Source organism: Clarias gariepinus, chromosome 14 (genome assembly GCF_024256425.1).
Source record: "Clarias gariepinus isolate MV-2021 ecotype Netherlands chromosome 14, CGAR_prim_01v2, whole genome shotgun sequence".
In the NCBI taxonomy this organism is placed as follows: domain Eukaryota; kingdom Metazoa; phylum Chordata; class Actinopteri; order Siluriformes; family Clariidae; genus Clarias; species Clarias gariepinus.
In genome coordinates, this window is record NC_071113.1 from 18264966 (window position 1) to 18292069 (window position 27104).

The 27104-nt window shown below is 36.7% G+C and overlaps 3 protein-coding genes across 4 annotated transcripts in view; 1 reads left to right on the top strand and 2 right to left on the bottom strand.

The window, feature by feature from the left end:
* Positions 1–283: 283 nt before the first annotated feature.
* Positions 284–9595, bottom strand: rab40b (RAB40B, member RAS oncogene family). Its single transcript, XM_053512143.1, has 6 exons — positions 9030–9595; positions 4450–4510; positions 3939–3999; positions 2942–3019; positions 2525–2747; positions 284–1313 (listed from the first exon to the last, which is right to left on the bottom strand). Exons 1-6 carry the CDS (start codon positions 9202–9204, stop codon positions 1042–1044), a joined length of 870 nt encoding a protein of 289 aa, XP_053368118.1. The 5' UTR covers positions 9205–9595; the 3' UTR covers positions 284–1041.
* A 1423-nt stretch (positions 9596–11018) lies between these two features.
* On the bottom strand, positions 11019–14895 carry LOC128541459 (cytochrome c oxidase assembly protein COX11, mitochondrial). 2 transcript variants are annotated; one of them, XM_053511884.1, is made up of 5 exons: positions 14830–14895; positions 12504–12877; positions 12211–12366; positions 11919–12044; positions 11019–11443 (listed from the first exon to the last, which is right to left on the bottom strand). In XM_053511884.1, the coding sequence occupies exons 2-5, from the start codon at positions 12816–12818 to the stop codon at positions 11255–11257; spliced, it is 786 nt and encodes a 261-aa protein (XP_053367859.1). In that variant the 5' UTR covers positions 12819–12877; positions 14830–14895; the 3' UTR covers positions 11019–11254. The 2 variants fall into 2 exon arrangements, with proteins under 2 accessions (XP_053367859.1, XP_053367858.1); XM_053511883.1 differs by lacking the exon at positions 14830–14895 and having other exon boundaries at positions 12504–12888.
* Positions 14896–16410: 1515 nt separating this feature from the next.
* stxbp4 (syntaxin binding protein 4) overlaps positions 16411–27104 on the top strand; it is a 38542-nt gene continuing 27848 nt past the window's right edge. Inside the window, exons 1-16 of the mRNA XM_053511970.1 lie at positions 16411–16593; positions 17845–17918; positions 18048–18143; positions 18240–18309; positions 19369–19443; positions 20935–21026; positions 21420–21528; positions 21742–21874; positions 22001–22107; positions 22200–22437; positions 23078–23156; positions 24347–24462; positions 24974–25070; positions 25169–25281; positions 25633–25722; positions 26860–26925. Of these exons, the coding sequence (XP_053367945.1) occupies positions 16532–16593; positions 17845–17918; positions 18048–18143; positions 18240–18309; positions 19369–19443; positions 20935–21026; positions 21420–21528; positions 21742–21874; positions 22001–22107; positions 22200–22437; positions 23078–23156; positions 24347–24462; positions 24974–25070; positions 25169–25281; positions 25633–25722; positions 26860–26925 (1617 nt within the window). The 5' untranslated portion in view covers positions 16411–16531. The remainder of the gene's footprint in view (positions 16594–17844; positions 17919–18047; positions 18144–18239; positions 18310–19368; positions 19444–20934; positions 21027–21419; positions 21529–21741; positions 21875–22000; positions 22108–22199; positions 22438–23077; positions 23157–24346; positions 24463–24973; positions 25071–25168; positions 25282–25632; positions 25723–26859; positions 26926–27104) is intronic.

Sequence of the window (27104 nt, forward strand, 5' to 3'; positions counted from 1 at the left end):
TTGCTATGTGACACCTTATCAATTATAATGAGCAGTACATTTGTTGAGATTCAAATTCTTTAATGAATGAAATTGTGACCTGGAGATAATAAAATTCAGTATCTGCTGGCCATTTAACCCAAATTTTACTGTAAAATCATCTGTAAAACATTACACTAAGTATCTTGTTATTTCTTGTTCCATCATTTAAAAGTTAGGGGTGTGCAAACCTTTGCATTCAATTGTATATCACTGACCCTGAATATAGTGATGCATGGAAAAATATCAAACAGAGGAATGCTGGTCGGTAACACACTTTTTATTAAAAACAAGAAACCTGATAGCTAGTTAGGAATTGCTGTCGATCTGCAGTGTATTTGAAATATTAGCGTTGAACTGGTAACAAAACGTGTTAGCATTGATAAGCTTCTTCAGTCTCCCATGTCTTTGGTGTCAGTCCATATAAAATATTACAATACTAGTCACTGTTTATGTGCATTACAATAATTAAGAATAATAACAACATTGTATCAAACAACATGACTTAAATACACAATACAAATAGGTGCATTTCTCAACACTGATGTTCTTTCAATGCATGTACCCTGAAGAGCATTAGAACAAGAATAAGAAAACAAGCTGGTATTGTCAACTAGGTCCACTGTAAAAAACAAACAAAAAAAAGCTTTAAAAACAGGACTGCTTTCACTGCCATGGTGCTTTGTCTGACTTCGAGAAAAAAAATCGCTTATGGCCTCAGAGCTGAATCGCAATGCTGATATATTTTTATCCCATCAATTAGAAACAGGATGAAAAATTCTGTACATATAAGAAGAATATGGTGATGAAATGGCTTGACACAAATCCCTCTTCATGGGTCTGTTCAATCTCTTTCAGCAATCACAATCAGATAGAGTATAATGAACAAATCCCAAGTGTTGGATAAAAAAAAGATAATGGCCAATGTTAGCCACTGGGAAGCAGCTTTCACTTCAGTGAGACCCTGCTGACTGTGAAGTGTGACTGGGGGTTGATGTTGTGAGTGCAAACTGCGTCGTCAGACTACGATATCTTGCATGTGGTCCTCGTACAGCTCTGTGACGGGCTCAGGGGAGGGTAGATGAGTTTGGATTTCTTCGTTCCATTCCTCTTCGCTCCGCTGCTGGCTATGACGGAGTATGAGCGTCCGTGCATCATGCGGGCGTTGAGGCCATTGGCCATGGAGAAGGACTTCAGGTGGCTCTTTAAGGCAACAGGTAGTGGGAGTTTGTCCACCAGGTGCACGGGGGTGCAGGAGACAATGGAGCGGCAGCACAGATCCTGCAGGCTCAACACTGCACACAGAGAGAAACAATCTAATGATACTGTACGCTCCCTACATTTATCAGTGTCTGTTGAGTATCAGTGTCTTAAAAGAGACACTACTTCTCTGCCGGCAAACAAAACACTCCTTCTTTATTAGGTGTTCAGTGACAGGTGGAGGTGATATTGGAAGGGAGGGTAAAATCTAATATCTATCAATTGCAATAAAGCCATTAGTGTTGAGTAATGTATTATAACAAAGTATCACTGATGGCACAGAACGGTCTGGGAAAAATATTACACACACGCTCGTTTACACATACAGTACAGTACACAGGCAGACGAACAACTGCATTCCCGTATCTTTGTTTCATGCTACAGTATATTCCACCAACCATCAGACATGCTTACAATTAAATCAGCCTAATTTGTTTATTCTAGTTCATGTGTTTTAAAATAATAATAAGCCTTAAGACTTTTGATGAATTTTAATCATATGATATTGAAACTTTTTTTTATCTTTGATATATTTGATTTGTATTGCTTTTATAATAAGGTCTTAATAACTTGCATAAATGTATATTAAGATAAACATCAAGAACTTTAGTCTTAAAGTATGTATCTTTTGGTTCTTTAGGCTGTCATCTGGAAGTAAAACTTGGGTCGTAAACTTTGAACCTTTTAGTGTGCAGGGTTAGGTGAAATTAACAAATGCTGGCTTGGGGTCTTTAGGCGGAATAAAACCAAAAAACTTATTTAGTGTTTATGATCACAGCCAAAACAAACCTTTAAGCCGTATATATCCAAAGAACAAACTATAATCTAACTGCTGTAATCATTTCATTTTGTTTAGGTTGGATTTAAAAGCCTTGCTTAAATTCCAGGCCATAGTTTTTGGAATTTAACCACTGGGTGGCTCTAAAGTGGCTGCAGAAGTTTTGCATGCTTTTGGTTTACTAGGCATTCTTTGGCTGTGTATGTAATTGCTGTGTAAAGGTATGAGGTCATTGACTAAATCTGATTTCAATTGAAGCCTGTTTAAATATATTAAAATTATATTGCAAAAGACTGCACTTTACATATTTTCTGTATAAGGGCATGATTATATTTTTATTAACATGTAAAAAAAAAAAACACTCTTCTGTCTTTTATTGAAATTCCTACCTTCATACGCAATGCAATTAAACCCTAATTCACTGTGATACCTTAGACTGTGAATAATTAAATAAATTGGGGCTGGTACCTTTGTTAGGTCTCCAGAGTCTCTCCATGCCATGGCGCATTAGCACTATGCGAGCCAACTCCGTGAAGGACTCAGTGATGTTGAAGTTACAAAGAGGGCTGACTTCGAAAAAGGTGACACCCAGCCGCTCAGCAAAGGCTTGGGCATTTTCAGTTGTCACCTGACGTTTGTAGGCCAAGTGCAGACGGTTCCCCACCAGGATCTTAGGGACTCCTGGTGCATGCTGGGTATTAAAGAATTAAATAAACAAATAGATCTTTTGTTACCAAGATATAAACCACCAGAGATATGCCTTTTTTCCCAGTTCATACTTTATAGGTGATCATTTCTATACTCATAATCATTTTACAACACAGAAACCTAACAGCTGACTTGTTATGAAAGACAAAGGAAAGAATATATATGGGAATGTTTTACCTCATCAATTTCTTTAATCCATCTGTCAATTCCATCAAAGGACCACCGATTTGTAATGTCATATACGAGAATAACACCCTGTGAAAATAACACATGATGCATTACATTAGACATACAGAATGACATAATAAACAACAGTATATGAATTAATTTAATATTGAATTCTTTATTCTGATTGATCAGAAGATAATTGCTTGATGATTAATTTTAGAAAAAAAAACAGCTTTAATAATACTGACAACTGCTCGGTTTATACTTTCTAACATGTCATTGTTTGTATAGTAGCAGCTAATTTACAGGTACATGTATGACTGTGTCACAATAATAAGGGTTCATACATTTTTCAATAATATATGGTATAATTCAGCAAAGACAATTATTGATATAGTATGAGGGGTGTTTAAGTTAAACTGACTTTTGTTTGACTGACACAAAACTGACACAGTTTTGAGATAAAAGCTACCTTTATTTCTCTGTATAATCCCTTGCTGCACTTATACTGTACACTTATCCCAGCATTTCACTAGTGCTTGAATACCATCAAAGTCCAGAAAAATAAGTTTCTAGTTGGCAGTATGAATGTAAATGGTATGTAAAGCAAACTCATGTTATGAACATTTTAATGAGGCATCCACAAATATTTCACTTTTTTTTTTTTTTTTTCAGATCTGACATACCCAGGTTCAGGATTCCATGTGGATAAAGTAGCAGACAAAGCATGAGTTACTTAAGAGGACGGTTTCCTCCCATTGTGGGCAAAATTATGACATGTGTGTATAGGCCTGAGCAAGGGAAATGTCACATTAACAGTAGCGGCCCACCCCTGTTTAGCCACATACCACACAGTTTGAACAGGAACTGCTGGTCTTTGGGTGGAGCGTTTAAAAACTCTGGATGAATTTCAACAACTCCTTCAACACGCAATGCCCTTATCCTCTCTCTTTTTTTGTGGTTTGCAAATGTAAGAGGTTTTCTGGGAAATACCACCATACTGTACCTGTGCTCCTCTGGAGTATGAACGGAAAATGGTGCAGAAACGTCCCTGTCCAGAGGTGTCCCTGCAAAATAAACACCACCACTCTCAGTCCAGTATGCCTGTGCTATGAGAAAATGAGCACATACACAGTCTGATGGCATGCTCTGGTGCATCTCATATCTATGGATAGACTGTGAATTATTTAACCTTTTTTTTTTTTTTCCTGAAGTGCTTCATGCTCTGATACGTAATGAAAATTTAAAGGGAGGGGGGAAAATATTCAAGCATGTAAATAAAACTGGGCATATTGGCTAAAAGTATTACTAGAAATTTTCTATAGTAATGGTATAATCTCCATACTCAGACCCATACTCAGACTTCTGGCATTTGTTCATATTGTAGAAATAGAGCTTCAACAACAACAATGACAAAAATAACTCCCTAACTGTTCCAAATACTATTACGTAATACACTACTGTTTTTTCTTTTCTTTTCTTTTTTGTCTTTTGCTTCCTGATGTAGATTTACTCACCAAAGCTGCAATTTGATTCTACGCCCATCAAGCAGTATGGTAGTTGTTTTGCAGTCAATCCCTGCACACAAAAAAAAAAAAAAAACATAAAACAACATAACTGAATGGAGACCATCCTATGTACAGTATTTAGGTATAAATATTTGTTTAACGGTTTACAATTCCATTTTCTTAACTAACAAGATTTTTATTGTCATATCCAGTATACCTAGGTACAATTGAAGTCTTATTCTGTCTTAGCCTCTCAAGAAGGTAGAAGGGCAGTGAACAATAAAATAACAGTAAGAAATAAGTATAAAAGTAGAATATAAAAGTAGGATATAATTTTACATTTACAGTGTAAATAACTCGTAATATGATTTAAGAACTGTCTCCTAGAACACTGTGGTACAAGTAAACGGCAAAGTGAAGGTAAAGTGACATAATGTATCATATGTTAAGTTTCCTAATCCAGATAAAATGGAGTCGTGCAAGATAGTCCACTGTAAAGTTCAGGGTACATTTGAGCAGGAGGGGTAGCCTTAGGCATGTTACATCAGTGGAAGTGGTAGTGGGTGACAACTGCTTATCAGATGGCCTGCGGATTTCCTGCATAAGTTAACATTTTATCATAACACTTTAAATATGAAAGTCTTATATCTGATTAGTCAGTCACAGCATATTATTGCCTGATCTGACTGCAGGGCCGATCATAGATTTTCTATATGAATGCACGCATTCTATTATGTTATTATTTTGTTCATATAACAACAGCTGGGAATGTGAAGAAATGTCCAGTATGTTAATCGCTGCTACAATGTAAGAGATAAAAGGAAAGAACTTATTTGAATGTCGCACAACACTAAATCTATCTGTTAACTAACAAAATGAATATGTTTAATTAATAATTTTTGCCAAATTCTTGTTTTATAAGAAGAATAAAACATTGTGCTGTAACTGAAAAACAATCAACCTGAAGATGTTAACAGCATCACCTGCCACTGAAAGCACACACTAAAGTGTTTTATTCTTTGCTTAATACAGTACATTAACAATATAGTTAATTTAGTTCACTAAAACATTCACTAAAACACATGCACTTGAATTTGTTTCATGTGTTATACATCTAAAATAAGGACACAGAAAACAGTATAAATTAATACCAGCATGGTCGATGAGATCAGTAAATAGTGGCGCGCACCATTTTAATATTTAAATATGCAGTATAGTAGGTATTTACATTTGTACTTTATTTAACTTAACTTAATGATGAAATGAATATTGGCTAAAGCAGACATTCATTAAATGAATTCTTTGTTTCAGAATTCAGGCAAACATCAACTAATACAACGGATAATTACTTGGATAAAAGATGTTATGGCTTATTCATTTAAAGGCTCGGGGATACAATGTCATCTAATTCATAAATAGAAAAACTAACTTTTAATAATAACGCTCAGGGCTCAACAGATAAAAATACAAATGTAAAAGATAATATAATGAAAATAAAAAGAAATATGTCTGTTTAAATTGCACATTTACTCAATTGCACTCAGAAATTATTGTTCTGCTGTTCACACTAAAAAACCATGGCTAAGAAGAAAAGGCTTCAGATTCCTCTATCTAAGAAGTACTCAGTGTCATATTTGTAAAGTTGTTGGCTCTTAAACGCACACATGATGGCTTGGAAGAGCTATGTTCCTTGATGACAGCCAGAAAACCCAAACTGTGCATACAGTATTTAATCTTTTATCTCTGAAGCATATCTAAGTGTCAGGGCTGGGTTATGCATCTGTCACTGTCTGAAGGATGCCATCATAAACTCTGCAGGCAAACCTGATGGTCTGCATTAAGCAGAACATGTAATTTAACAGAACATTGCACAATGGCTTACATTTAAAAGTCTAGAAAAACATGATGTGCTATATGATAAATGTATTCCCTTAACCAGTTGAGTTACGCTGTAAAGGGATTTCAGAAGAATAAAGTGAAGGCCGGAGCATTTCCTTTTCTGAAATAGTGGATTTTATGTGCATAGTCACCTTTATAAAATATACCTGCAATGCTTTTGTTAAATATTTCTCACTAGATTTAACTGCCCCAGGAGCCCAACTGACAACATGGTTTGATTGTTTAGGTTTTATTATGAGGGACAGTAAAACAACAAGCAGGAGCATTATTTCCCTATTGTACACAACATTAACAAACAAATAATTAGCACAATGCCTTTAAAAATCACAGGTTGAACACAAGCTTTGTAATATTAACCCATTTTATTTAGTTTTTTTTTTCTGTCCAAAAATCTGGCTGCAAAACACAGCCTTCCTGTTTGTGTAGGCAACCTGTGATTCATCAAGAGATTTATTTATTTTTTTTCACACCAACTTGTTCTATGTCCCTGTACGATTATTCAGTGCACATCTTTTCTCTTCCTTCGCAGAACACAGCAACAGGGCCTGGATGCTTTCTGACTGGATGACACACAGAGGACCAACTGGAAAGAGGCAGTAGGAAGTTGAAATCAGTAGTAGGTGATGACGTTCTAGAGCTCAGACTCAGAGCTATCACCGGCACACACTCGCTGGTACAACAAAACAGACCAAACCACAACACAAACGCCCTTTGTATTACCCCCCATCTTTGAGGAGACACTGTTTTATCAACCAAATAGCACAGAAAAGCCAGGGTTGTCTTCATCTGACCTTAGTGTTAGGTTCAGTTAAAAAAAAAAAAAAAACACTGAAGAGAAATGTTTGGCTTAATCTTCAGCTTTGAGGTTTCCTTCTCAGCTTTGCATGTAGAAAGCTGAGAAGCTTCATTTGTCAGTGACGCACTGAGGAACAGGCTACGGAGAAAGGCATCTTTCTATAAACATTTATTCTGAGAACACTGCCTTCCAAAGAGGGTCAGACAAAAGCGCTTAGACAAACATCTGTATATTCTACGCTTTTATTGCCAGCAAACCTTGGCTGCGTTCACACTCCCACTTAGTTCATCTTGTTTAGTGCCTGAGTGCAGAGGAAAGCAGAGTTATGTAAGTGGTTATGACAGTCATAATAATTGTGCCAGACAGAAGAGAGCCTTCTGCGATCTGGCAGCTCAGCACGGTTATCATCTATCCCATATTAAATCCAATCTGTTGAACTAAATCACAGGGCTACAATCCTAATATACTCACTGTCTGGATCTTGAATATCTTAGAAAGTCTTGTTTAAGAATAATACTATCTTGGCAGCTGCATGTGAAGGCCTAAAGAGAAAAAAAAATTATGCCAAAGATGAGGCACAGTAGATGAATCAACTGTGAAATTTCTGGACACGGAGGAAGAGGGTGGCATAACGTTTTTAAGTATGCATCACTCTCCCACCAGGAGTCTAATCTTGGACGGGTTTGGATTCAATATTTCCTGTGTCAATATTAAAGTGCAACAGGCTTCTCTGTTTGTAATTGCCGGTCAAAGGTTCCATATGAAGTTAACCCAAACACCGATTCTTTTGGCTTGCAACTGTGATTAATTGTCTGTTTCCTGGTGTGTATTCAGAAGCTACAAAATAATATTGTGTTGCCGGGATGAACATGAAACGCCTATGAGAGTCATTTTGTGCTCTTTGACATAGAACAAACAAGCTGTGATTTATATTAAATGTTGACAAGTCGAACTGTCATCAAGCCATCTACAAATCAGCAGTGTAAATGAGTGATCGGTCATGTGTAAATAAGTCTCGGAGTATGCCAATGACACTTGGACTTTGATGATGACCCTTGATAGAACTTAGAGAATTATTAAGCGTTTAAAGGTTGCAATGTTTCACGATGAATCAGGTCACGCTGACAACACAACAGAAGCCAGCAGCACGTCTGAACAATCCTAATGTTTACAACGAGCAACAGATGGAGGATGGGGTCACATTTTAGAAATAGCAAAAAAAAACAAAAAAAAAAACAACAACACAAGCTCATGTGGAGTCGAGTCAGGAAAAAACGAACTTGTCAGAAGGGGTCTGTGCTAACAGGGCATTTGTAATACACACATAACACACTTATCCATCCCTACTATGTACATTAGGATACAGGAGTGTAGTAGGTGCCACTATTTCCACCTTTTACATCATTTTCCCTGTGGTGTTTCACCAGTCTCTATAGAGCAGCTTTTTTTTTTTTTTTTTTTCCAAAGCAGGCCATGTTTGACAATCACTCTGGTCCTTAATCTATGTACATCTACTGTAAGTGCATCCATGGAAAGTGAGCAATCAAGGAAGATGTAACACAAAACCTTCAATTTAGGTGAGATAACATCTTTCCAGAAACACCAGCCAAGTCATCTGGACTGTTTCCATCTGTTTGTTTTCAGCTACAGCACCTTCTTTTATATATAACACAATACTATTATGTGAGGCACAAGTTACAGATGTGGAAGAAACATTTTTGAGATGATTAAAAACATTGTTTGTTTTTTTTCTACACACTTTAACAGTACCTGGAAGTAATCAAGGATGGAAACATAGAGCTTCTTAGGACAAACACAAATAAAAACAAACCACAAAGCAAACTAGGTGAGGGGAAAAACAATCCCTCTTACACTGTTATCTTTACTGACTCACCCATGTTATATCCATAAGGGGATTCTGTAGCCCCGTCCTGCAGACTGGCCAGAATCTCGCCCTTGCCCACATCACTGTCTCCCACTAGCAGGAATTTTAACAAGAAGTCGTACGCTTTAGCTGGACTGCTCCTGTGGCTCATCTTCACCGAGAACTCACTCCCATGGCTCAGCATAGAGCGGCATCTTTTATTTCTTTTACGCAATCTTCCTCTATCTTGCTTTTCTCCAGAAGCTGATTATTTCACCTCGCCTTATTTCGCGCCCCCGCCCCCCCCAGCACAGACAGTACAGCCTGTTCTGATCGGTGTGATGCTGTCGAGGAATTACGTTACGTTGTCACTGGGAATAAAGACACTAATAAGCGACGGCTACATCATCAGCCTGAAGGTGATTTCTCCTCATAGTCGTGTGAACTCGGGTTCTTTACAAAAACACGCGCTGAAAAACCGTACAGAAATCCTTATTTATGACTCTGATATCATATACTAAAAGATATTTCTGCTTTGTTTTTGCTCCGCAGCCGCTTCGGTGCGTTCAGGTTGATCCGTCATGATTGCACTGTAGCTGTAGCTCCTCTCAACGAGAAGCAAAAAATAGGAAAAGTCGTCCCTACCTCCATCCTGATTGGCTCTTCTGTGGAGTTGCTAGGGCAACTCTGTCCTTTCAGTAGTTACAGAGCGTGTCCATCACAATCCATAACTGCGTGTTAAGGTTGAGGAGTGGGCGTGGTCAACGGAACGGCGTTTTCATAAGCGCTGATCTGGACGCAGCGGTGACGTCAGTGACTCAGATCTTTTCAAAGCGCGGCAACGTTTGATGAGACTGATCACGGGTCAGCGCGCGCTCTGCGCTCCGGGAGCAACGTGGTTGGGTTTGTTTTTTTCCGGGGGCATGAAGAATGACGTAGGCTCGTGGAGCACAATATCAGTAGTTATCCTTATTTAGTGGTCTAAATCAATTCACAAAGTCTAAAAAAGCTTTAAAAAAAAAGCTATAAAAACTGAAGAAAAGGGAAGAAAAAAATCGTGCACTTTGTAATCCTGGCTTTCCTATCGTATTACGCAATCATCTATTACAATGTGTTAACACTCTATTAATGATATCCCATCCGTGCAAATCAACTAAATGTTAATGTCTTTGTGTTAAACCAACAACAACAACAACATATTGCCATCCTAGGTCTGTGTGCATCCTGGAGTTTACATGTTCAACCCGTGTTTGCTGGGTTTCCTCCGGGTAGTCCGGTTTCCTCCCACAGTCCAAAGACATGCAGATTAGGCCAAGTTCTCATATTTCTCCAAATTGCCCATAGTGTGTGAATGCGTGTTTGAATGTTGACCGGAGGTCCTACCATGGTTGTAAAAATGGGAATAAATACAATGGTCGCCACTACCCTCCACCATCCCTAGTTGGACTACGGAGTGTCCAGGCTAAAGAATGAAACAATAAACGGAAAAAAAAGATAGAACCATCTGCACTTAAAGATATTGCACATTCTGCCATAAGACATTAATAATTTCCCCAATCTATTGATTATTGAACTGTGCCATTGCTTAGTAATTGACTGTAATGCATAATTGAGTCACATCTAAACTTGCTGCTTTTAATGATCTACTAAGCTCACATTGTTGGCCACAAATAGAAATGTTGATAAGCCAGAGCTCTGTATACGGGAGTGTCTTTATCACACATTCATTTCATACAGCTACTTAGTTATGCAGCATATTTACATCACGCACTTTCACAAAACGCAAGTTTGTTCCAGTCCAGGAAGGATCGGTGTGATGCTATGTAAAAAAAGCAGATGTCTCTAATATTTACATTTGTATAATCTCATATCATATTGCATTATAACCAAATATAAGCCCGGAACATTTTATACACAGCATTGTACTGTATATGGAACTGCATGCACTTATTTATAAGCGAATGGCAATAAAACTGAAACTTGCGACCGTCTCGCCACCTAGTGGTCAGAAATAAGTCATTCAATTTTCATGAACTTTAATACTCTGGTGTTTTAATGTACTGTACTAGTAGTATTACAGCCATTCAGTGGTAATTCAAGTGATGCATCATCCAACTGTCATTATTGTTTCCCTTTACCCTGAACATAGATAACATATTGACAAGAATAATTAAGAAAAGCAGCTTTAGCAACTAATCATTCCATAAATACTATTCTCTTTATGGTGTAGAAATATTAAGTCTCTGCACAATAGATCACGTGCTGCTGTAGCCAGGAAGTGGTAATTTCAGTCCTTCTTTGGCTTCAAAAAAGGTATAAGAGAGTGTAATTGTGTCAACTCGAGCCATCCTGGGATCTTCATCAAATTCTGGGTCAATGTAAAAGAAAACAGGCATGTCCACCTCTTCGTGAGGGTTTAACCTTTGCTCTTCAAAGCAGAAACACTGTATGGGACAAAACACTTATTTTAGTTTAATGTAGGCAATAAGGAGAGGAAATTGGAAACAATACAAAAACATACAGGCAGAAAGGAAAAACAAACCTAGGCTTTTATTGAACAGCTTCAATAATGAATCTAAGTTGGCTTTTTTTTAAACAGCTGACAACGGCTTTCTACAGCCACAGGGCATTCCTTTACTCCCAGTCCAACATGTAGTCTCTTCTACTTTAAGATCATTAAATGTTTTTGTCTTATTAAAATTCCATAGCGAATGCATGATGTAAATGGCAATTCTTTTTGTGGCATACACATGCAAACATATTACAGAAATAATAAAATACAAACAAATTAGTACCAGAATCTGTAATCCTATAATCATTATTTCAATCTAAATATTTTTTGGGTTTTGATTTAGTGAAAAATAGGAAGTAGTATTCTACCGTTTAAATTACATTAAAAATATGTTATGTCTACTTTACCTGAATCTTGTTAAAGTACTGCCCCGCTTCATATGGCACGACGTTGTATGTAGAGATTCCTATCACAGGTTTATCTGTGGGATTCTCAGCTGTGTAAAATGCCAGTGCAGTTTCTCCTGGCACAATCTGAAAAAATCAAGCACTTAAGTCAATCTAAAGGGAAGACAAAAGGAAGATTTCTATCACTAGAATCTACATTTCTGATAGAAGGCCATAACACTCTTTAAATTTCATGTTGCTTATACAAAAAACAATTTAAAACAAAATAATCAGTAAGTGTTTATAGACTTACATAGATCTCTGTCTGTTGAGGACGAAAGTTCCACTGGAGACTGGCGTGTGTGTCTGCGTTGAAAGTGACTTTAATAACACGGTCCTTAACTGGCTTCATTGTCTCCACTAAATCTGTATCGTGTCCTGCTGTTGCTGTGCCTCCCAGTCCAGATGCCTAACAAACAAAATTAATAATTATTAAATCACATGGAATCAATTTTGTTCTAAAAGGCATTCATGTTAAAGTTATTTGGCATTAACCCAAACAGCCAACAAACCGGCACTATTAAAGCCATGGCATCCGGCACCTACCTGGCAGTACAGCCTGTAGAGTGGCACAGCAGCATATGACATGCCAATCATTCCAATCCCAGCTGCTGCGATGTACGTCAAGATGGTCTTGTTTTTTCGCTTCCATTCCTCCTCCTGCTGTTGCTTCGCCCTGTGGATTTTAGTGCCCCGTGTCTGGTTGACAAAGCGCTGAGGGGTTCTCCTGACAAACAGCTGGTTGCTAGAGGTTGCTAGTCCTCTGATATTGAAGCTCTGGACACATTTCTGAGCATTACAAAATGCTTGCTGTATATGGTGCTTTGCACAGCATCCACGAAGAACAAAGTACAGTAACATTCCCTCCAAGATGTACAGTAACCCAACTTCAGGAAAGTCCTTTCAACAGGTTGAATTGCCTAAAGCATAACACAGTACATTGGAATATAGAAAAAGAGAAATTTTAATAGTAGAATTTTTGCAGTTAGTATGTTTCCTTAATTTTAATTTAAAAAAGGACACCACGGCATTAAGGATTTTAAATATAAAATGTGTCATTTAGTAATATGAAAAAGCATCAGTGTAATTTCAATATGAGAATGAATAATTTTTCTATTTTACTGCATTTTCTGCTGAAATGCTCAAGCGAAATTCTGTCCAACCGTGTCACTCCCAAAGAGAACCTCAACATCTTCAGCACTGCTACCTCCAGCTCTGACTCCTGTCTCTTTCTCAGTGACAGACACTCTAAACCATACAGCATGGCCGGTCTCAGCACTGTGTTGTACATCTTCCCCTTGATTCTCGCTGATATTTTTCTATCACACAGAACTCCGACTCCTTCTATACCTTTTCACCCTGTATTCTTACTGTTCCACTTCCCTCCCTTTCTTTGTAGAAATGTTATGAAGCATGGTTGTTAAGAATTATTATACATGTGACAAGTTCTGCCAAATCAGAATGTGATATTTTGTCAGTTTTTTTAATGCCATGGTAAAATGGTTCATGTTTTTTATGTTACCAATTGAAATGTTGCCCTGTTTATTCCTGTTTAAATGTTTTTCTTAATTTTTTTTTGCCTTTTGTATTTTTAAAACACTACACAATAAAACTGTTTTGAACTTGAATGAACTTGATTGTGCAAATATTATTCCTGCATGATCTCAGACTAGTATACTAGTCTCAGTATAAATCTTATACTAGTACACTTATTATCATTACTGAAATAATTAACCTCATTTGCGTCACCTATATATCATTACTGCAACAGATGTTCAGGTGATGTTAATTTAATTAATTGAAAAATAGTACTTAGATTTTAAATGCATGTACAGAATCTACAAATTATGTTTTATTAAGTTTGAAAATGTATTTGCTTTTCTAAGTGTTGATGTTTTCAGAGTGTTGCGGTAATGAGATTTTTTAGGACTTATTTTGGAAAAAAAGAAAAAAAAAAAAAAGATTTAATGAGAATCACCCAGATACATAACTGATCTTAAAAATATCACAAATTTGCTTAAAATCTATTAAGGCATGACTGTAACATATAAACGTCTGTTGTGATGGAAATATAACGTCTGATGGAAAATGTATAATAACGTACTACTAAATGTGTATTTTGCAGAATCAGGATGAGCTATTTGTCAGGAACATTACACCATATATAGCTGTTATTTTATTATTATCTCAGTCATCATCTATACCGCCTTATCCTGTATTCAGTGTTTACACACATATACACATACTAACATACTCACTCGCACACAACAGGCAATTTGGCAATGCCAATCTTCCTAAACTGCATGTCTTTGGACTGTGCGAGGAAACCTGGAGAACATGCAAACAGACCTGAGGCAGAAATCGAACCCGGTCCCTGGAGATGAAATGCGACAGTGCTGCCTTAAGCTACGTGCCACCTTTATATTATTAATATTATTATGTTTTATCATTTATTTTGCAAAATTGTCTAATATCTGGACAGTAAGATTATGCTCAGGTAAATTTGATTAAAATCACAATAGTTCTCAAACTCTTTGTAGCCAAAGAGTCCTTTAATAAAATAAAATGTATAAATTAAATTTAATAAATCACATTTTACACTGATTTAATAAATAATTATTTATGAAATGTGTAATATAACTTTTAAGCCTATTCACCTATATTAAGTCCAAGTTACTTTCATATTAATAAACTACTGATGGATGTAAGGACACTTAACTGACTAGACAGCTAACCAGTTTACCGCGTTTATTTTAACCCAGTTTATCCTTTCTGACAGTTAACGTTATTAATCAGGCAGATCTATTGCACAGGAAGTATTTTACATATTTAAGCGCACTAATAATGTTATAATTTCCAGCCAGTTTCTTACCTAAACCAAATGACAGCACTGTACTGAACACCAACAACCTACATCGGGCAAGTTGGTCCCACAGAGTTAGTATTCCCCTGAAAACAAAGTGCTGTAACACTAGTTCCGGGAGACTTTTGCGTCTTCCTCTAGTCCTTCGTTAATGTCAATGTGGCTGTGACGATGAAAGTGGTTATCCACACTGCCATCTTGTGTTTTGAAGTGAAAGATGCAGCGTAAATTCGACAAAGACGTTGAGGTAAATGTGATCGTGGGATCCCGCGCGGTTCCCCACCTCTAAGTGGGTGTGAGATTTTGTTACATTTTACATTGTTACATAAAATTTTTTCATGTTACATTTATGTCTAATATGGTGTTTATGTTTATGTTGAGCAATTTAACTGGACAGGTATTCATTACCACTGTAGCTATGGAAATACATAGGCCTAGCTATTTGTTTATACAGTAATTGCACAGCTACATAATATACATGCATTTTAAATAATTAAGGCACCAGTTCATCACATGTCACCATGTACATACATTCACAGCTAGGGAAGTTATGCATAATCAATCCACCTACTGATTCTGGAATTATAAAAGAAAGAAAAAAAGAGAACTTTGGAGATATCTTACACAGACAAAGACAAAAATTTCAGTATTGTACTGTGGACCAAGCTCCTAGTCTTCAATAAATTTGAATTTGTGAAACATTATTATTATTATTATTATTATTATTATTATAAAAAAAAAAATCCAGTGACTCTAAATATTTTATTTCAAGTTTGAGCAGATTAATACTGTATAAATACCATTTATCTCTTTGTCGATTTTATTTACAGTCAAGCAAAATTATGAGGATGGTCATAATTAGAAGGTCACAAAAGGTCATCACAGAGAGGGCTGGCTTTTCCTAGACTGAAAACTTAAAATTGAACATTGTATCATAACTGGGTAGGCTTATTTTTCTTTACCAAGTAAAGATCTCTAGTTGTTGTTTATGGCCTTTAAGGTCTTTTCGTGCATTCCTACTTTTTATGAATGTGCCAAATCAATGATTTAGCTACTCCTAAACATTTCTGTGACCTAACTTTCTAATAAACTTAATAATTAATTAAGCTCTTTCAACCCTCACCACTTGGATTAGCACCTTTTTGGATTGCATTTTAAGAGCTCCTATGAGCATCAACTACATACAAATTTAATAAAATATTTATGTTATACACCTGGATTTAACGCTGCAAGTGTATATCCTGATTATCTAATTTCAGATCAATTATGTACAGAAGCAAAATTTTGTCACTGCCCAAATTTATGGACTTATGGACCTAATGGTATTTATGTTTTATTCTAGCCTAAATGTAATTTCAATCAACTGTTTATTTTCAGACAGTTCTTTTATATTTAATTTATTGCATTTTAATGTGTTTGACTTCAACCTACTGTACTTTGTTAATACTCCCAGCCTGATGTTTGCTTGCTGCTTTGTTCCAGTTGCAGAGAGAGCCACATTGTCAGCGAAGGCAGGGAACAGAGAGGTAAAGCACATCATGTGACTGCTTGGTATCAGGGGAGATTAGTGGATAGGTAGGCGCGTCTGTAACCGTCTGTCTAGATTGCTATGTCTCGGTCATCTTGGACTGTCCTGATTTGACCTGTCATCCGGCCGACCTGGTGATGAGGTTGCTTCTGTAATATTTCATCCTCTGTTTTTGGACCTGCAATGCCACTTCTGCCAGACACAGTGGAAGCAGAGCACTTTGACGGACTATCCCTGCTCTACTGGTAGGTTGTGCTTGTCTTATTGTAGAATGCATTTAGATCTGACTAAGCTATGTATGTCTTTGAGTCTAATTGTGATTCTGTCTTATAATATGATTGTAATATTTCTTTGGTTGGTTTAAAAATTTGGCACTGAAATTTACTGTGAATGACTGTAAGGGTTAGGATAGTAGTGTGTGTGTAGGTGAAGAGGATTTGCTGTGTCTATGGAGTCGAAGCAGGATTTACACACACACACACACACACACACACACACACACACACACACACACACACACACACACACACACGGTCTTTGAAATCCTACTATAATTCAAAGGAGTGTGCAGTCACAATCTGTTTGCACAGATTTCCAAATAAAGGCAAATATACTCTTATGGAAATCCTCTATACTGGAATTTTGTAGGGTTCAGTTGTTTAGATGTATTCTTAATGTGCATGCGCATGGCTTTAATGTGCCAGTTAAGTGATTAGTTTTAATGCTTCATTTTCTGCAACACAAGCTGCTGTAGCAAGCACAGTTCATTCTATTGCAGAGTTAAAGTATAGCCTCTCTACGCATGGCAAAATGTCTTCTGAAATGTTTGCTTCTTAGTTTATATTACATACATAGATTGTTTTTTAGCCTTTAATAATGTATGTGTTTACATTAAGGCCATGGAGTACCAGGAAAAGATTTATTTCCCCAAAGCACTAAAACTGTAGATTGCTTGCATTGCAATTAAAAAGTGAAACAGTTCACAGTAAGAAGTGTTTAAATGCTCCATGTCAAACGCCAATCAAACCATTTTAGCCTTGTTGTATAGTTCCATCTCAACCTGCATGTCTGCATTGCTAATTTTCATGATGTCCAGATTTTCGCACTGGTCAAGCACATTAATGCAATAAGGTAAAAAAAAGAAGAAAAAAAAACCTTATTACATGCTGTTATTTACTGCAGCATGTAAATATTGGCATTTGATTTTAGTTTTTAAAAACGCGCTATCAATGGCCTTTTGAATTGTGTTCCGTTCTGGCTGTTGATATTTTTATTCTTTTAACACTTTACAATATAAGCAATTTCCACTTAGGAAGTACCTTAGATAACCTTTTCTCTGATAATGATTAGGAAGTGATTTTGGATTACCAAGCAATCAGTCGCTCGTCATTGTTTTCAATTTTAATTCAGCTAGTTAAATCATTTTGCAGCTTGTTGCTTTACAATGCTCTAATGTAATTACTGTAGTGGATAAAAATATTAAAGGTGCTTTTCAGGACAATCATGGGCCCCCACGGCATCAACCGTGCTGTGCAAAGACTGGAATTCTCTGACTGCAAACAAGGACTTGGTAAGAACCAGACTTCAAAAAAGCTTGGTCTTTTATTTTGTCTTCAGCTTATTAGATGATTTACTATAAAAGAGAGAGAATTTTTTTCTGCGGTACTATAACTTCCAAAGCTGTGATTTTGTCTGTCAGGGGTGAAGATTATTGGAGGTTACAGAGAGCTGAGTGGTGAAGAGTTTGGGATTTTCATTAAGCGAGTGTTACCTGGTAGTGTTGCAGCACAGGATGGTATGTTAGACTTACAGTACCACTTGTAGCAAACACCTATAATTGAATGAACAACAATTCAGATATTTAATTAGTTCATTCTGTTCCGTTCACCAGGACGACTTAAAGCAGGTGACCTCATTTTAGATGTCAACAACATGAATTTAGCTGGGGTTACAAATGAAAGGTAAACATTTTTAATAAAATAAACATGATTAATTATACAAATATAAGCATTATGCCTGAATAATCTCTGCAATTATGCACAACATGTAAAATGTTGCTCAGACAATATAATATTGTTATCTCATTAATTAAATATTCATATTAACTTACAGTTCAGTCTTCAAATGCACATAAGTGAGCATGTCTACACCTGTATACAGTACATGTTCATTTATGCAGTTATCTAATCAGGGAATCATCTGGCAGCAGTACAATGCATAAAATCATGTGGAAACAGGATAAGAGCTTCAGTAATGCTCATATCAAATATGAAAATGCGGAAAAGTGTGATCTTTGTTACACACAGTTGATATCAGATGGCCTGTTTTAATTTTTTTCCAGAAACTGCTATTCTGATAGAATTTTTGCATGGAAGATCCTATAATGTTTATTCATACTTCCAGCAAGAATATAGCAACTGAAATAACGAGTCTTTACAACCACGGTGAGCAGAAAAACATTAACAAAACATCAAACCTTGAGGTGATTGGTGTACAACAGCACAATACCACATTGGCTTCCACTCCTGACAGCTAGTCAAGTCTGATGATATCCTATTCTTAGGCTCATTAATTTCTACACACCCTGATTATAAACAATGCTGATTTGAGTAACCATATAGTTTCTATATAGTGTATAGTTAAAGTTTTTTTTTTCTTTAATGTGTGTGAGTGTGTAAACTCTAGAAACTTTTATGGTTGAAAGTCTTAGGATCTCCACAGTTTCTGAAATTCTCAAACCACCCCATCTGGCATCAAAAAACATGCTAAACTGAACGTCACAGAGATGATTCTTTTCATTCTGATGTTTGATGTAAACATTAACTAAAGCTATTGACCTGTATGGGCATGATTTTATGCATCGTGCTCCTACTACATAATTGGCTGATTAGATAACAACCCCAATAAGAGGGTATACAGTTGTACTTATTAAATTCATGTTTAACGCCCTAAATAATTAATAATATGTTATGTTTTTTTGTGTATGGGGATAAGGAAAGCCCTGTTCTGTGTTTTGTCAGGGCAGTGGAGATTCTGCGCATGGCATCAGCCACAAATCACATGTCTCTTCTAATTGCGCGTGATGAGAAGTCCAGGTATATGAAAATCTTCATATCAGCCATTTGTTGGTTTTTAAGAGCCAAAATTCTGTTATAATTTGAGATAATTTAGGATGTGGGGAAATTATAGATAAAGTTTTTCAGGTCATTGTGTACCTTAATCCTGTTAGTGAGTGAGAACATAGCCTCTTGATTTTTTATAAGTCTAAAAATAGTCTTAATACATTAAGTGCATTAAAGACTTACACTTAGTTAAGACTGGTGTTACATTTTTTACATTCTGCCCTTTTTCATGGAATTACTTTATTGTGGATGTGTTTCTGAGGACTTACCTGAAATGAGATATTATTCTGGTTTACACCCTTGTAACAATCAGAATTTGCTAATAATGACATCTGTCTGAATCTGTGATGTTCAGTTGAGTTAATTGAGTTGGCATTGTGCTGTCTGCTGAGACTCTCTGTGGCACATAGTCAGCTAGAGCTGGATGCATGTTGACGTTTTAGGGCCAATGGACAATCAAAAGCCTCCAGGATTTGATGTGGACAATAAGAACAAGTCGTACTGTATGAGATTGAGCATTTCTACTAATGAACGACAGGTCATTATAAGGTCTTGTCTGGTCAGTGATTTGTGTGTTGGAATTTCAAAATCATATTGCAATTTTGTGAATAGTTGATATGATTTCTTTTCGTTTTGTTAAAGTTGTAGGTCATTAAACATTTAAAAACAGTTGTCATAACTTAAAAGTTTGATACCTTAGCTATATTCAATAGCTTCTCAGCAGAATTTAACCTGAATAATAAAATCTAGCCCATTCCTTATATTAGTCATATATATTAGGGGGCAGTGGTGGCTCAGTGTGTTAAGGCTCTGAGTTACGGATCGGAAGATCAGCGGTTTGAGCCCCAGCTCTGCCAGGTTGCCCTGTGGGCCCTTGAGCAAGGCCCTTAACCCTGTCTGCTCCAGGGGCGCTGTAAAAATGGCTGACCCTGCGCTCTGACCCCTGCCTACCAACAAGGAGCTGGGATATGCGAATAATTAAGCATTTCACTGTATATCGTACTGTCTATGACTGTTTATGTGACAAATAAATTAAAATTTGAAGTCTTCTCACTTAATAAACCAAATGCAGCATTTAAACAATACATCTAACTTCAAATAAAAAAGTTTATTTCTGTTATATTTATATGATTAAGAAAATATGATTAGTTGGAGCTATTGTCAGACTGTATAATAAACAGTTTACTTTAAGGCAATACAACTAGCTAAATGTATCTTATTTAACAATAATCAAACTGCAAAAAAAAAGGTGTATGTTTCAATGTATGTTTATGTCTGCAGTAAATCTGGCACAAATATTTTGAGATAAGATCTAAGTAGAAACATATGTAGCTGACTTGGATTGCTTGCTCTAGAACATGTAATTGCTCCAACCATACAAGACGTCTGTGACAGTTATTATACAAAATGCCGTCAATGTACAGTTTAACAATGGTGAAACATCAACCATGTGTATGTACATAGGAAAGAGTTTGCTGAGCTCATGGAGAAATATGGCTCCAACAGCAATACAAGTTCAGGGACAGACAGGATTTCTCCTACTTTTCTGTCCACAGGTATTTTTATATATACGTTCTTTCTATATGTAATATATTTTGGAATAATTGACATAAAACTAATGTTTTTTTTTTTTGTTTTTTTTTACAATTTGCAAGAACACATGATTAAGATCCTACTCTAAAATGGGTCTCCATTACCTTTAGATGCTAGAAATAAAACTACACCTGGAATCACAATGCTTAGTAGATAACATTACTGTACATACTGTACCATACAGTCACAAGCCCATGTGCCCTTTCCTTTACCTTTGCCACCTGTGCCCTTTAGAAAAGCAATTAATCCCCTAGCAAGGGCTGCCAAGTGGAATCCAACCTGTCAGTTTATAAAGGGCATGTTGTTTAATAGATGCACAGATATTTATGAATTAAAAATTCATCATTTTTTTTAAGGTAAATTGACTGACACTGCATCTTCGTCATCATCATCCAGATCAACAAGCCCTCAGATCTTGAGTCCTAAAGATTGTAGCACAAACCCTATTACTCCACATATCTGCTGGTAAGATCCTTATAATGAAAATTTTCATAAATATAAATAATTACGGATAATATAAGGTTAGCATTCGTTTGCATGTTATTGAGTTAATTGAATTTTTGAAAAACTTTGTTCCTGTAATGACAGCTGTAAAAATTCTGATCTTAAAGAAATTTATCCACTTGTATTATAAATATACTGCCCACAGTTGTTGTTCTTTTTTCTTTGTTCTCCCAGCGACTGCATGATTCAGCTAATATGTGTTGCAAAGGGAACAGGGCTAGGCTTGGTCATTAAAGGTGGTGCAAACCGTGCAGACGGTCCAATGGTCTTCATTCAGGATATCATGCCTGGAGGAGACTGTCAAAGGGTGAAGCACTATATCGCTTGCCCACTTTCCCTAGCTTCTATACATACAGTATTTATAAAAAGGTGAAAAAGCTTTACTTTGAATGAAAAATCAATTATTGCTTTTTTTTGTTTTGTATCATGTCAGGATGGAAGACTAAAAGCCGGAGATCAACTCATATCAATTAATAAAGAGTCCTTAATTGGAGTAACAAATGAGGAGGCCAAAAGCATATTAACCAGAACAAAGCTCAGGTAAGATATTTTTGCAGTGACCACACCCATATACGATAACACTGAACACTGTAAAACGTATTTACATTTGTTTGAATGTTATTTCCGTAAAGACCTGACCCGACAGTGGAAATAGCTTTTATCAGGCGGAGGTCTTCCTCTGGCTCCAGCAGTGGTCCACATAGTCCTATTTCCCTGCAGCCCCTATCAACTACAGGGTCCCCTGGTCTCAGACCAGTTGCTTCAGCCCTTGGGGGAGTAACTGTAACTACGCCTGGAGGGCTAATGCATAAACTGATTCCTGCTTCTATCACTGGAAGTGAAACATTGCCTTCTATCCAACTTACTCAGGTAAGACATGGAGGGTTGTACATGTAGGTTTGACTGAACAAAGATTGCCAGTGTATTTGTAAACTAAAATTTAATTAGTAATTTGTTAATCAGGCATGTACATGCTATAAAAAAAGATGCCTTTAAGATCTACTTTAAAGAGCAGCAAAGAGTATAAGCAGCAAAATTTTTTATAAACATTGAATTCCTGATGGAAAATAATGTTTTAAAAAAATGATGTTTAAACTAATTAAATAATTCAGAAGTCACAAAAATAGTCATATAAAACAAAACGATGATGAAAGAGATAATAAATCTTTCATATAAGTTCAGGCCAGGGATCCTCTCAATCCTTCCTTCCAGAAGCCAGTGTTGTTGGTTTTCATCACAGCAAATAGGAGATATGTCCTAATAGTTGTATAAAGAACCAGAACAAGTAATTAAACATGCAGTATCAGGTCTGACATTGGTTTGGTTATAATATAAGCTGTTAGCCATTATAAACATTTGCAGAAGGTTAGGATCCCCTGGTTTATGCTGGTCCTCAGCTTCCTTTGTAATATGTACAATTAAACACTTTAAGACCTCTGTCCCATACTGTGCTCTCTCTCTCTCTCTCTCTCTCTCTCTCTCTCTTTCTCTCTCTCTCTCTCTGCTGTAGGTACAATCAGTACCTGTAAAACCAGAGATTCCTTTAGTCACTTCTCCTGACAGTGCCTGCACCACCGTGGACAACCCCGGTACTGCAAACCCTTAATGATACACCAACTGAACTTTTCTATTGTAAATAGAAAAAGGATTAGCTCTATACATTTATAGTCACTACATGTAAATTTGCATGATTTTTGGAACCGCCGAGTATTAATAGAATAAAATTTGAAAATATTATATTCTGGGGTGAGCGCCATTACTCTAACATTACCTGTCTACTGAATCAAGAATTCAAAATGTACTTGTGGGTGTTTATTGTTAAAGATAATCCAGTCAGAAGTTTATTAACATTTTATTTCAGCATAATCCTTCAGGATCAGACAAAAATGGGTGGATGTCAGTTCAGCTCAGGTTCAAACTGTGTTGTTGGGAAACAGAATGACAAAGCTTTTATTTGGCAAATTTTTCCTGAGAGAGCCTCAACCCTGGAGGTGTAGAGGGTTGTCTGAATTGTGAATCATCCTGAAATTACCTTGAAATCAGTGCAACAGTGGAGGACTAATCTGGAAAATGTAAAACAAACTCTGCAGAACATTTAGTTCTGGGGTGAAAGTATAGTTTTAAATTCTTTCCTATACCATGTAACCAAATGGAGAGGAGAATAATAAACAGTTGTGTAAGTCCTACAAGTTTCTCTTGGTGTCTCCACTTATTGCAGTTTAGAATACTGTAGCCTTAGCTAACTTACTGTTCTGGGGTTGAATCCCAAATACTGTAAAATAGAAAGTTTTAGTACACCATGTAGGGTGTGGAATCCCTTGTTCCACATACCATGTAGTACACTTGTTTAGAGGTTAGAGAGGGATTTGGGATTTCAGCCTTGTTTTAGAAGCTAGTTAGCTTTGTAGATTAAATCAATTAGATGCAGTTACTAAGGAGACAAAGTGTCTTCAAGATGACAATGTTATCTTAAAAAGCATTTTGCTGCAAGTATTTCCATGACTGGCCTGGAATGTGGGTTTTGGCAGGCAGATGCTCTCCTCTCTTCCCAGTACTGTGTACCACCACTTTTAAACTTCTACTGACTTACTTTCATGCATGTTCATGCTGTATAGATTACAAAACATATATACACATATGCCTGTTGGAGGTCAGGGTAAATCGATTATTTCAATTTCGTCAAATTATGAGACACTAACACTCACAATGTCGTAGTTTTAAAATCATAGTTAACATGTCATGAGATGTGGATATCCATAAATATATACTTTTCATCTAGTTTTGTCTTCAGATGCCACTTCTGCCTCTAAGTTCAACACCACGGTCGCTGTCAATCAGCCAAAGCCTTCGTCACTCACATCCAGCTGCCGAATCAAACTGGAGAAGCTGGAACAGGTTTGGTTCTTACCCCTGTCTAAATCCCTTATGTGAACAGCTGGGTCAAATGTGGGTGAACTATCCAGCAGACAATAACATTCCATTCTGCTCATCCATGCTCTCTGTCATACTGAGCCATTATTGCTGTGTCTCATGTGGAAACAAATTAATGACTCTGCTGGATGCTATAAAGATGATGCATGTCATTAGTACGCCCTTGCTGTGCAATAATGAGAAAATTTGATAGCAGCTGTTCGGCAGCTTTCACTCTGTTCAATCACACCAGGCCATGACATTTTTGTCTGCTTATTTCACTATGTTTCATTTAAAGTAGTTTTTTTGCAGCTATATTTATTTTAAATCTTTAAAACTGTTGTATCTTTGGGCTTTTTGTGAAATCACAAAAAGTAGTGCATGTTGAAAACAAATGATAAGAAGATGAAAAAGGATTTAAAGGAAGGATAGACAAAGTGGAATTCAATTATACCTTGATCAAGTTTTTGTAAAAGGACAGTTGTTCTATGCCCAGGTACCAGAGGTCTTGGGCTTAAAGCTGTCCGAGTGGCAGCTTCAGTCACTGAGAGAGAGACTCCATGTGGACCAAGAAGGAAAGGTGGCCTATGGAGGTGAGAAGTATTGAATTCATTTTTAGCCCCATACTGCGAAAGGCCGTTTGAAATGATTGACTTCTTGGTGTTATTATTTTTGTTTTGTTGTAAATTAGATTTTGAATCTCTGACGAAGGACGTCTTGAAGATGGTAAATAAATCAGATGTGCGACAGCAACCATCCAGAATCACTTCTGATGATCTGACTGACCCTTCATCAAACCAACAAGTAGGGTTTTTATAAACCAGATTTTACTATTTAACATCCCATCTTTATAAGTTAAAATGTATAAAAGGTTTTAAGCATATTCATTTATGTATAGAGCATAACTCTACTGCTAACTGTACTGCTAACTTGGGCTGTGGACACGGAGTCACTCTCTTTTAAATATTGATTAAGTGACAGTAATCAATTGCGGCTGTCTGTAAGTAAATGAGTTTAAATGTAGTGACCATGCTGAAAGAAGGATGGTAACATTAGGGGATAACTAGCTGGTAAATGGGAATTGGCAATAGTTAAAAATATGGGCCAAAAATCATGGTGGACTTAATGAAAATCCATTCTGTGTGCTTTTCTGAGGTATCAACATCTGACTCTGATGACCTGGATGAGATGGAAAGAATGAGAAAAGATTACACTGAATCCTTAAGAAAAATAAAGAGACTGCAGGTGAAATTTATATCAGTTTTTGTAAACATGTAGATTTGGTTTGAGAATTCTTGACTCTAATAGTATTTACAGGAAATAGAAATGTTAGTGGTTTTCTGTCGCACAGACATCACAAGTGCATAACATAAAGAATAATACTCAGGTTTTCTTGTTATCTCCTTAAAACTAAAATGAAAAAGCATCTTTACTTACTAACCATTTTCCAGTACCTTTTAAATGCACCATTGTTAGCATTATGTGTATGTACCCACTGTATGTGGGAGTTTGAGTGTGTAGGGCACAGTAAAGATCAGAGCTTTAGTGTACAAGTGGTGGAGACAACAAATATTCATTGGGTGTGTGTGTCTGAGTTTAAGCAAACATCCATTGGGTGTTTGTGAATCTACCCTGCAGAAGAACAGTTGCCTAATTTAAGATTTCTCACCTCTATAGGCCACTGTACCATTGCAGTGCGCAGACACACACACACATACACTACCCGTACAGAAATGTATTATATGGACCCATATTACCATCAAATTAATCGGAAATAACATTAATATCATAAGGTCAACATTAATTATCAAGTACACATCAGCAAACTGGTAACAGGATCATGGGCAACAAGGCTCACCCATGCCCAAGGGGACCATAGGCCAGCCTGTCCTGTCCGATCCCAGAGAAAAGCCAATGCAGCACAAATCGCTGAAAAAAGTAAATGCGGGCCATGATAGAAACGGAGCCTATCAGGCAAAAAGCCCAAGGCCTCTAATCCCGGCTTCCAAATTCCCCACAATCCGACCGAGCACCATGGGAAGTGCCGACCCTCAAACTACCTCACATTGGAAATACCAATCAGCTTATAATGCATGTCTTTGGATACAAAGCATAGAGAGAACATGCCAATTCCATGCACATTTACTGGAGACAAAATTTAAACTCTGAAGCATAAGGATGTGAGTCAACAGTACTAACTACTGAGCCACGATGGCCCATGTCCAATGTATCAAATTGAGTTTAAGCATGTCCAAATAGGTTTAGGCCAACTTAGAATGTCATTACAAAATTTGTCTTGGATGTCACTGAAAATCTGGGTTTAGGGCTGATTTTTTTTCTTTAAGTCTGTAACAGTTTACAAAGGTCAGTTTATCTGAACAGGATAAGGTGGTAGAGACAGAGAGCCTGTGTCAGGAGATGCAGCAGGAGCTGACTAAACTCAAGCAGGTGAGTGTTTGTCGCTCATGTCATTTCATGATTATGTTTTCATTGCACAGTTTTCAAACTACCTCTAGGGGGAGCTCTTTTCCAGCTGCCTTAGTGCTTGACAGTAAATCATGTTCTATTAAAATTATAAGCTTAGCTTCATGTGAAGTGGCTAGGCATGAAGAGCTGAGTATGTGAAG

What these genes read in the sequence shown, in the direction of transcription:
- rab40b (XM_053512143.1), bottom strand. Translation starts at nt 9,204, where the DNA reads ATGCTGAGCCATGGGAGTGAGTTCTCGGTGAAGATGAGCCACAGGAGC. An exon ending in CCCTTATGGATATAACATGG is followed by an intron (nt 4,511 to 9,029) that starts GTGAGTCAGTAA and finishes TTTTGTGTGCAG; the next exon opens with GGATTGACTGCAAAACAACT. An exon ending in AGAATCAAATTGCAGCTTTG is followed by an intron (nt 4,000 to 4,449) that starts GTGAGTAAATCT and finishes TTTATTTTGCAG; the next exon opens with GGACACCTCTGGACAGGGAC.
- LOC128541459 (XM_053511884.1), bottom strand. Translation starts at nt 12,818, where the DNA reads ATGTTACTGTACTTTGTTCTTCGTGGATGCTGTGCAAAGCACCATATA. An exon ending in CTCAACAGACAGAGATCTAT is followed by an intron (nt 12,045 to 12,210) that starts GTAAGTCTATAA and finishes TGATTTTTTCAG; the next exon opens with ATTGTGCCAGGAGAAACTGC. An exon ending in AGTACTTTAACAAGATTCAG is followed by an intron (nt 11,444 to 11,918) that starts GTAAAGTAGACA and finishes TGTCCCATACAG; the next exon opens with TGTTTCTGCTTTGAAGAGCA.